General features: G+C 38.3%; 1 protein-coding gene across 1 annotated transcript; it reads left to right on the forward strand.

Moving 5' to 3' along the window:
• The first annotated feature begins 3,386 nt into the window (after nt 1-3,386).
• Nucleotides 3,387-10,806, forward strand: LOC138363797 (phosphatidylcholine-sterol acyltransferase-like). The gene is made up of 4 exons (XM_069323173.1): nt 3,387-4,101; nt 5,654-5,776; nt 6,158-6,257; nt 9,505-10,806. The coding sequence occupies exons 1-4, from the start codon at nt 3,896-3,898 to the stop codon at nt 9,715-9,717; spliced, it is 642 nt and encodes a 213-aa protein (XP_069179274.1). The 5' UTR covers nt 3,387-3,895; the 3' UTR covers nt 9,718-10,806.
• The last annotated feature ends 206 nt before the right edge of the window (nt 10,807-11,012 follow it).

Consider the following 11,012-nt stretch of genomic DNA (forward strand, 5'->3'; position numbering starts at 1 on the left):
GAGCTCAATACTGCTCACAATGTTAATTCGAGTACATTTTTGCTCACAATTAGCTTAGTCACTTACTTAGGTAGGTTTAGGGATTTTAGTTAGTGTCAACTGAGTACTAGCCTAATCTGTACTCACCATTAATTACAGTTGACTATACTTATAGAGACTGATTTAATAAACTCAAATTCATGTAAAGGTGATTTCGTACTAACCAGTTTACAGTGTCAAGCCTATGAGCTGCCATTTAATTAGCTCATAAGTCAGAATGACTAGGCTACTAATCTCACTGTCGACTCAGAATTTTCCTTGATTTTAATGAATAAACTTTTCAGTTCTCTACTTTTCTATTATTTTAGCTAGTTAGCAAATTAATTGTACCATCAGTCAGCATGACTACTGCACGGCAGTGCACATTAAATTCAATTTCCTCATTTGAATTTGAGGTGATCATGATGCTGTGTGATGTTATTGTCTAGTAACTCAATAGTTACAAGTCACAGCGACCCTAGACAGTCACCTTACTGTAGTGTCATAATCTCCTTGATCTTAAATGACTAATAATACTTTACTGCATAATCATACAATAGTGTTATCAGTTCTTAGGAACTTATTCTGAGTTTACCTACGATTCAGCAGCTACGTAATACACCATTACATGTCACTGCGACTCTAGTTGTTGAGTTTATTGTGAGCTTTAGAGTGTTCCTGATTACCGATAACTGAATCATTTAATGTTTCATTATTTCATGCATGTTTCCACTAAGGGAAACTGCAAGCCTATTACAACTCTGATCAAGAGTAATTTCTTTCACATCCCACTTAGATAACTATGATGATGCTACGATGTGATATCATGTAACAAAACATTACACGTCACTATGACCCAGGATATCGCATCACTGTAGATTCTGTTGGTTTAAATTGTGTGAGTTAAAATCTATAGATATTGTGTAGGCTATAAGCAACATGTTTCATTTGACATGTAAATAGCAAGACTCAAGTTCTTGTAAGTCCTTGATAAATCCGGGACGTTCGTTATGTGTGTACTAACATACTAACATATTAACATAGTAATGTACTAATCTTAATATCACTTCGGGATAGGTCAGTACAACACAGTACACTACGACCCTAGAATCCTCCCCCCGGAGTTATGTTGGATATTTCCAACACCGAATACAACACTGTTATATTCTCATTACTTATTCCTAACTATACTAATTATTGTAGTAAGTAAAATTAACAACACGTAGAATTCTCATGTACTAATAATTCCATCTGTACAGTAGGCTAGAATTCTCACGTCACCCGACGCCAGTATTGCGTCAGATTTCCTTACAGTAAACACATTATATCCAATGTATGTGAGAATTAAATTCGATTCTCTATAACTAAGGCATTCTGTATGATAACTAATTGCAGATGAATTGACCTCCAACTAAAAGCCGAATAGAGCGTTGGAGTCATAGCGTTTATCTCGTAATAAAGCTAACGTCACCACTGAATGCCATGGGGAGATATTAATTCCTCTCCCTTATATATTTACTATTCTTAAAGTGGTAAATAATAATAATTTCCTCCTCTAAATAATAAACCCGTCCAGTCTTCAACGTTTCAAGCGTAAATGCGAGAAATATTAATGTTCGTGACATAATTTGTTTTATGAACGCGCGACGCGGCGTGGGTTTGAGGAGGATCAACTCAGTACACATGCAGAGCCGCTCAGAAGCAGACCTGCGCATACCGTACTCACAAGGAGACGCCATTGCCCAGCCACTAGGGCAGACGTTATCCATCCTCAGATGAAAGTCGCCACTGTGAGGCGTGAATAACCTTCAGATAATATCTTCAGCTAGTGCTGGTGTCAAATAAGGAGCCTTTTAACCTAGTTCTTGACGACACGTGACCAGCCAGCGAAGCGCGCCACTATCCAGGATAGGCCTAGCCGGAGCCTGGGGACGCGAAGCACGGCAATCTTAAAACTTATACAGTGCCCCACAGCTAAGTATATTCCTTTATGTGATGCATCGGGTAAAGAGTTTAGTAGTAGCTGGGTGATTGACCGTTATGACGCACGATAACATCTAATAACAGGTGATTAAATTTTGTCACCTGTAACTCTCAATTTCTTGAATATATAGATTCAGTAGTTAAATTAGTTGCTACTGTAAATATTTGTCTTGCAGCACGAGAGAAGAATTCTCCATGCCGCCTTCTCCCATGTTAATCCGTCTCATTCGTCAGCCGACCGAGTCCAGAGAATAAGAGGAACTTCCATGGCTTGTCTAAAGGAATCGTCATTAAGCTAAGATTTATTTTCTTTCATGATTCTATTGCAATTTCTTATGTGCAGAATTCCTCAGGATTAATATGTGGTTTACTGTAACTCTCATTACTATACTCATAATCTATGTTCCCATTTATGGTAATGATATCAGTTTCAATATAATTTTTATAGGATTAGATTATTATTAATTGAATTAGTGAACGAACCACACTAATTCCTGGACGTACTTACCTCCAGTAATAACCCCCCCAATGTAGGTTCTTGAGGGTTTGATTCATTTAATTATACAGCCCATTAATTATTTCTATGATCATATTTTCTAGTAATTTTATCCATAGTTACTGGTTTCATCTAGGAATTATCTAATGATCAGAAATTTTCAGTTTCCCTCTTTACTATAAAAGCGGGTGGTCCTTCGTAATTTAATTTACTACATTAATATTTAAATAATCAGATTCAAGCCCCAAATATCCCAGAACTTTACCAACGGCTTCTGTTAATTTTTGTGTTACGACAAATAAGGACCGAGAAAATCTAGGAATCTAGGCCATATGAAACACTTTTCCTCAATTCCCTCAAATTTTTGCTTAGTGTTGTGGAAGGAAAATTATAACCCTATCACATATCTCTGAAACATTCTTGACCACATAATTGCTTACCGGTCGACCCTTCAAAAGAGATCAATAACTCACTGGTTGTGGTCATTACAGACGAGATGGGTGAGTATTTCTGGGACCTGGAGCAACTGATCGAGACGACATACGCGAGCACGGAGCAGAAGGTGGTGCTGGTGGCCCACAGCATGGGGGCGCCCTTGATCCACTACTTCCTCAACCACAAGTCTCAACACTGGAAGGACAAGCACATTGAAGCGCTGGTCACCCTCGCTGGTACTTGGGGGGGGCTCTGTCAAGGCCGTGAATGTATATGCTACAGGTTTGTCTATTATTCACTCTATATTATTACACAATTTTGTGTTATTCGTCGTTGCTACATAGCCTTCCCGGCTTGGTGCCTCCTTTTGATAATTACTTACTTTTACACGTCGTTAGTCACTGCGAAGTTTGCAAGCTCTAACTGCACTTTTGTGTACAGTTATCTATAACAATGAAGATATTTGATACTGTACAGAACTGTCTCTCCAGACTCCCATTTACAAGGTTTTTGAACTGAAATGACAGTATTATTATACCACTATTATTATTACATCAAGAAATCATGTTAACGTAATCTATCAATGAGGAAATCAGTAGAAACCATGAGGAGGATTCGAACCTGCACGCTGGGTACTCCCAAGCACACGCTTTAGACCACTACACCACCACATGGACAAAAATAAAGCTTCATCACGGTATCTTCCTGTACCGTGTTTATACAGGAAGATAGCTGGGCATGTGGTGTACCGTGCTTGTACAGGAAGATAGCTTGACACATGGTGTTCCGTCCTGGTACAGGAATATAGCTGGGCATGTGGTGTACCGTGCTTGTACAGGAAGATAGCTTGACACATGATGTACCGTCCTGGTACAAGACGAGATACTCGTTGTGTACTGTGCTGGTAGATAAATTGAGATCTCTAGAAAGTAGATGTATGATAGAATAAATAAACTGTAGAATATGCTAAAACACCTTTCTATGTTTTATTTTGCAGGAGACAACTTGGGAATACCTTTCCTAAGCTCCAAGACAGCTAGGAGAGAACAGGTGACCTTAGCAAGCTTGGTGTTCCTCCTGCCCTCACCTGAGCTCTGGGGCCTTGACGAGGTCCTCATCCAGACTCCTGACAATAATTTCACAACCTCAAACTTCAAGGAGATGTTTGAGTTAGTACTTGAGTTGTTCGAAGTACTGCATATTTAAACTTTTCTATTTTTTCGAATGGGTAACTCATTTGGACGTGTTTCTTGTGAAAGTTTTAATTTAAGGCAAATCAAACAGGAGGTAGAATGACAACTTATCTATGACATTAGATATTAAACGAATTTGGATACCATTAGATATTTGGTATTAATATCTAAATACCATTAGATATTTGGTATTAATATCTAAATACCATTAGATATTTGGTATTAATATCTAAATACCATTAGATATTTGGTATTAATATCTAAATACCATTAGATATTTGGTATTAATATCTAAATACCATTAGATATTTGGTATTAAACTAATTTTAAGATGTGAAAATATGAATAATTTCATCTTGTGCCTGGGATTTGAGAGCACGTAGCGACCGGTAAAATATTAAGATCTTTGTAGACGGTATGTAAGGTTAGATTAGGGAACCAGAACAGGGAAAAAACAAACCATTTTATATTCAGTACCGCAGGACAATGTAAGATAATTGTAGGATGAAAGCTCTAAACCATTCACACCTGAACCCATTCACCTGAACCATCGGGGGATCGAACACGACCTGCAAGAAGCGAGTACGACGTTGTACCGACCAGGGTTCTTCCCTTCTCCTAGGCAGGGCAGGAAACCTTATGAAGGGATCTGTCCTCCCTGGAGACAGGGGCAGTTTTACGAAGGGTTCCTCTCTCTCTCTCTCCTGGTGCATTTCAAACTGTCTTTGCTCCAGACTGGCCAGCTATTGCGAGTAGACTGTTCCAGACTGGCCAGATATGACGGGTAGACTGTTCCAGACTGGCCAGCTATGACGGGTAGACTGTTCCAGACTGGCCAGCTTTGGCGAGTAGGCTGTTCCAGACTGGCAAGCTATTGTGAGTAGACTGTTCCAGACTGGCCAGTTATTGCGAGTAGACTGTTCCAGACTGGCCAGCTATGACGAGTAGACTGTTCCAGACTGGCCAGCTATGGCGATTAGACTGTTCCAGACTGACCAGCTTTGACGAGTAGGCTGTTCCAGACTGGACAGCTCCAGCATATTGACTGTTCCATGAGACTGTTCCATGGGTTCATCACTCACGTTGGAAAAGTCTTTCCTGTTGGCCAATTTTCACTGTGAGCTGAGACAATCTTAATGCTGCTGCCTCGCATTAGACCTAGAATATGTTGTTGGGGTATGCGTTGTTTATAAATAATAAATAAATAATTTATAAAATAAAATGAAATAAAATAAATAAATAATAAATATTTTTAGCATCTCTCAAAGCTCAATCTTCACGTGCATTTTTTGAGGGACATCTAAATCGTTCCTGGTAAATTGACTAAATAAATATTCTTATGATTTTCGTTGTAATGAGATTCGTTGAAGTGATTTTACGTTGAAATAAGTTTCGTTGAAGTGGATTTTCGATATAATTATTTTCATTGTAATGGTTTTAATTAAAGTTTACTTATTAATGTATAATGCTTTAGGTGATTGCATAATATTCATTGAAATTGCAAAATTTTTATATTCGTTTTTTCTAGGGCAATGGAATTACCAGATGCGTATGAAATGTACCTGGACACGAAGGGGTTGCTGCACAACGCGCCTGCTCCAGGAGTGGAGATTCATTGCATACACGGTGAAGGAATCCCTACAGTGGAAAAGTAGGTGTTTTTGGTTGGATTTTTTGCTTTAAACTTATCAACCTCTTGAGGGTCATTGAAACTACCAAACTAGCTTGCTAAGACCTATCACTCTGGAGGATTGTTCAGCTTGCCACAATATTACTGGTCAAGCGAGAAGTTCGGTGTTGGACTTAAGTCCCATCAACCTCTTGAGGGTTATTAAAGCCTCTGCCTTACTGACCAACCAATAAGAATATTTTAATCCAGAACATAGTCCAGGCCTTAAGTCAACTCTCAGTATATATACACTATATATATTTTGCAGCTTCAGTGTTTCACTCATTTGTGTGATCCAATTAAATTATATTTACTTGACACAGCATTTAATTTGATGGTTAATGTGATACTACTTCCCCATAGGATGGTTTACCACGCCGATAGATTCCCGGATTATCCCCACATCGTCTTTGGTGACGGGGACGGCACTGTCAACGCTCGCAGTATGCGCCACTGTCTTAAAGTAAGTTACTTGCTGACTGTCATTAGTGTCAACGCTCGCAGTACCCGCTACTATAAGCGAATTAAGCGTTTCTGGTAGGTCCTTAATTCTAATTCTCCCCGGAATACGACCCGCCAAATCGTTTAAGAACCAAGTACCCATTCACTTCTGGGTGAATAGAGGCTACAGTTAAGGATTGGCGACCTGTCAATCCTCCCTAGCCAGAATACGAATCCAGGCCAATGCGCTCGCTACGCGCCGGACGAGTGCATTACCACTGCGCTACGGGACAGATTGACTATGTCATTAGTGGCAAGCTCCCAGTACCCACTACTTTAATAAAGTTACTTGCTGACTATGTCATTGTCCCCGAAGCCTGTGTATATATATACTTTGGCCTTGTATCGAGGTTCCCCCAAGGTGGAACTACTGACCCTCCCCCCACGATGTATCCCAACATCAGTTGCCTAACTCCCAGGTACTTATATTTACTGCTAAGTGAATAGAGGAATTAGGTGACAGGTAATGTGCCCAGCCATTTTTTTGTCTCGCCCGGAAATCAAACCCAGGCTCCCCGATTGTGAGTCGAGAACGAAGCCAACTGTACTGCTCCTGTTGTTGTTATAGATTCAGCTACTCGGAACAAGTTCCAAGTAGCACGGGCTATGGTGAGTCCGTAATTACTGCTCCTGCTTTAAGGATATTTATTTCATCCAAGCTTTTAAAATACTAAACAAGTTGGAGGATGTTGATCTAGACAACTTCTCCAAAAGGTCAGATGTAACAAACAAGGAACAGTTGGGTCAAACTCAACAAGCCACAATGTAGGACTTGAGAACAAGCGATGCTTTTCACCCACCGGGTTATAAATCCATGGAATCGCCTACCCGCGAAACGTAAAAGCCGAAACGCTGTTGAATATTAAAGTACAGTTTGAAAAAGTAATTAGGACAAATTGGGAAGGTGACCCTTTAACAAGCCGCTGGCTTGCTGTCCTCGTCGAGGCCACTAGAGTGTTAGCGACTCTTATTTAGATTTAGATTTGGAGTTTGATTTTTTATTCAGGTAAGGTATATACATTAAAGATGAATTACAAACATAATGTTCGATTTATAGATAGAGCAGTACATACAACACCTAAATCCACTAATACGCATAGCGTTTCGGGCAAGGTGAGGGGGGGGGAACACTTTGACTAAAACTTAATAGTAATTGAGCTTAAAGTATAAATTGTGTTGAAAAAAGGAATAAAAAAAGGGGGGGGGGGGAACATGGCAGAAAATAGCAATTATACAAGTTGATCAACAAACAGCATTGTTTAAAATAGTAAGACGTGGGTTGACATTTAGGGGTAAGGTAGGTTACAAGGAGTTTATTAGGTAGCACTTAGTTTTTATCTTCTTAAACTGGTTGAGAAAGGTACAGCCTTTGACATGACTGGGAAGGTCATTCCACATTCTGGGTCCCTCGAGTTGTAAATCATTTCTAGTTTGATTAAGTCGTACTCTTAGAATATCAAATAGGTATTTGTTTCTGGTGTGGTGCCCATGGGTTTTGTTACAACATTCTAGGAAGCTTTTAAGGTCAGGATTGGCATTACAGTTCACAGTTCTTATTTTTCTTGATGGTACGTGCATTTTGCATGAAGGGTTTATCCACCCGATGGCTGCACGAGTATAAATGTTGGGAAAGGCGTTAATGTTGAGAATGAAGGTTTCAAGGTAAATTCAGGAAAAAACTTGAATAAACATTTAAAGAGGGATGCTTTGCAACAGTTAGCTCTGAAATATCTCGTTTTCTATGACAAAGATTTCTGCTCACATTTTGGAAGGGTAACATATATATATTTTAGAAGATTAAAAATATATAATACACTGTTTTAAAATAGACCATAAATGCACACATAAAATGACAAGAACTCATTCGATTCTACATATGACCTCTACGCTCATACTGCCTCATGTCCCAGTATACGAGCTTTGCAATCCTGGAGTAGATGGTGTTCCAACGAACACTATATAATATATCGGGGTTGTTTATATTGTTTATATTGGGGATCCTTAACGATCTCCAATAAAAACATTGAGACCTACAGCTGATAAACTGGAAGCCAGCGGTTGGTCAAAGGTCCCACTATTATTCCCGAGGATATTTTCCAACTGAATTTTGAACTGAAGTAAGGTCCTGACATTTACGGCTTCGGCGGGTAAGCGGTTCCACAGGTTTATAATTCTATTGAGGTGAAAAGGCATCTCCTATTTTCTCTCCTATATGATGGCTTGATGAGCTTGAAGCGGCTCTTCCTTGTATGTTACATTTGACCTTTTTAAAGAAATAGCTTGGTAGGGTACCAGAGGTCAGGAAGCACTTCTTAAGATATCACAACGTCACAAAAATGATGTACTAAATTGCCCGACCCTAACTTAACCGAGGACCCGCCAAGAGGAAAGTGACAACCCGTCAATTTTGCGATTTATTGTACATAAAAATATGATGTCGCTATGATTTAAAGTACATCATATTTCGGCCGTTATTTATATGTCAAAATGCGATGTTCGATTCGAGAGGACAGGTTTCTACACTGCCAATTAACACTGATGTTCCACAGGGTTGTATCCCGCCTCTAAGCTGTATTGATTGACAGTTGAGAGGCGGGCCGAAAGAGCAAAGCTGAACCCCCGCAAACACAACTAGGTGAATACTTGGTCCACTCCTCTCTTATCTCACATATTATTATAACGACGTGTTAAATCAATATTTTCTTAGTTTATGCATCATTCTATTCATTAAATATGTTTTACGAGCCCATTGTAACTCACGTGTCATCATTCTAAATGTCTTTGTCGCTGCTCAACATACTTTACGATACTTGTAAGATCCATATGTGTCTTACTGTGGAATTGTTGATATATAACAACCCGAAAAGAAAACTGCCCGAAACGCTATGCGTGTTAGTGGCTATGGAAGAATGTAAGAACATCAGTGTACTCTCACAACCCAGTGTTCCTTCTTATAAATAAATAAATAAATAAAATAAAATAAAATAAATAAATAACACCATTCAGGTGTCTGCGGGAACATGAGAATTTAGCAGGCGCGGAAGTCGCTTTACTCCAAATGTAATTAATAAATTTAAATCTAACTCTTAAATGCGTGATATACGATATTCACCAACACAATGAAGAAGAAACTAGTCTGCCATTTACATGAATGTCTTATAACGGTCCTGTAAAACTAATCTAATACGCATAATTTGTCATTGTTTCAGTGGGTGAATGAGCAGGAGCAGAAAATTTATCACGTGCCGATGCCTAACATAGACCACATGAATATCATCAAGGTAGAACCCAGTCTCAGTTACCTCGTCAATTTACTCAGCACCATCACAAGAAGAAATGAGCAACGAGCTGGCGAGAAAATGGAGAATTTTATCCAAAGTGAGAAGAGAAAGGAGAGAATTCTTAATTTAATTCTCGTTTAGCAGTCTCCGTGGTGTAGTGGTAAGACACTCGCCTGGCGTTCCGCGAGTTCCGCACAGTAAAATGTGTATTTGGATGAAAAAACGATTCTTCGCGGGAGGGGATCGTATTCCAGGGACCATAGGATTAAGGACTTGCCCGAAACGCTACGCGTACTAGTGGCTGTACAAGAATGTAACAACTCTTGTATATATTTCAAAAAAAAAAAAATGAAATATCCAGGTTTAGGCGAGGCTACCCAAGCCGCGCGTGAACCAGCGGTAGACCAAACACACTGGGATAACACCTCTTTAGAAAGCGGGGATATTAGTCAGATAAGAGTACAACTCGACGAAACTCCCTCAGTGGTGACTGGATTTTAAATATGGAAGAAGCAGTATAAAGACTGTCGTCTCCCACTGCAAGAGTCAACATTACATACCTGTAATTATTATAGATTATCACGTTTCACGGTATCTTACTTTTAAGCGTTTTATTATAGGTTCTAATGTATTTCCATGTGTATTTCATGTATTATTTCAATTTTATATATAAATGACTGTGTACGACAGTATAGGGTTTTTCATTTTACGTAGACAGAACTAATTAATGCTTTCTTGGAATAATATATATTAAGAGTATTGACCGAGGGAAATAATATTTAAAAAATATTCGACGCTTTTTACATGTGCCATCGCTCGCTAGTTTCTTTTTCTTGAATATTATGAACGTTTTACTCCTCTCAAGGCACAAATCACTGTTAATAATAGCTCTCCTAGTAATAGCAGGTCAGTATAGGCCAATTGAAACATATGTCTCTTCCGATTGGCCACTGTTAATTACTCCCACTCAATATTGCTGGGTCAGTTGGCCAACTAGAATGTATGTGCCATGTCATTCTTTACTGTTAATCCTTGGACTGCGCAAATCTAAACAACTTTAAACAATTAGAATTGGTATTCCTATTTTTTCTAAATGTAAGTTAAAATTAGCTAAACATTTTATTTTGTAATGCATAAATTTTCTTGGATATGTAGAATTTCATTGTAATGAGAACATTGTTAGTTGTTTTCAAATCTTTAAACAGCTCTTATTTTTTAATTATCTTTTATTGCAACATTTATGTGAAAACGTATATATATATTTATATATATATATTTATATATATATATATATATATATATATATATATATATATATATATATATATATATATATATATATATATATATATATATATATATATATATATATGAATATGTATGTTATATAGTTATACTTAATAGCCAGAACGCACTACTTGGCCTAGTATGCAATG

This window comes from Procambarus clarkii, chromosome 11, assembly GCF_040958095.1.
Source record: "Procambarus clarkii isolate CNS0578487 chromosome 11, FALCON_Pclarkii_2.0, whole genome shotgun sequence".
NCBI lineage: Eukaryota > Metazoa > Arthropoda > Malacostraca > Decapoda > Cambaridae > Procambarus > Procambarus clarkii.

Excerpts from the sequence above, each read along its gene's own strand:
- LOC138363797 (XM_069323173.1), top strand. The coding sequence starts at position 3,896 with ATGCTAAAACACCTTTCTATGTTTTATTTTGCAGGAGACAACTTGGGA. Across the intron at positions 4,102-5,653 it reads AACTTCAAGGAGATGTTTGA|GGCAATGGAATTACCAGATG; the intron begins GTTAGTACTTGA and ends CGTTTTTTCTAG. Across the intron at positions 5,777-6,157 it reads GGAATCCCTACAGTGGAAAA|GATGGTTTACCACGCCGATA; the intron begins GTAGGTGTTTTT and ends ACTTCCCCATAG.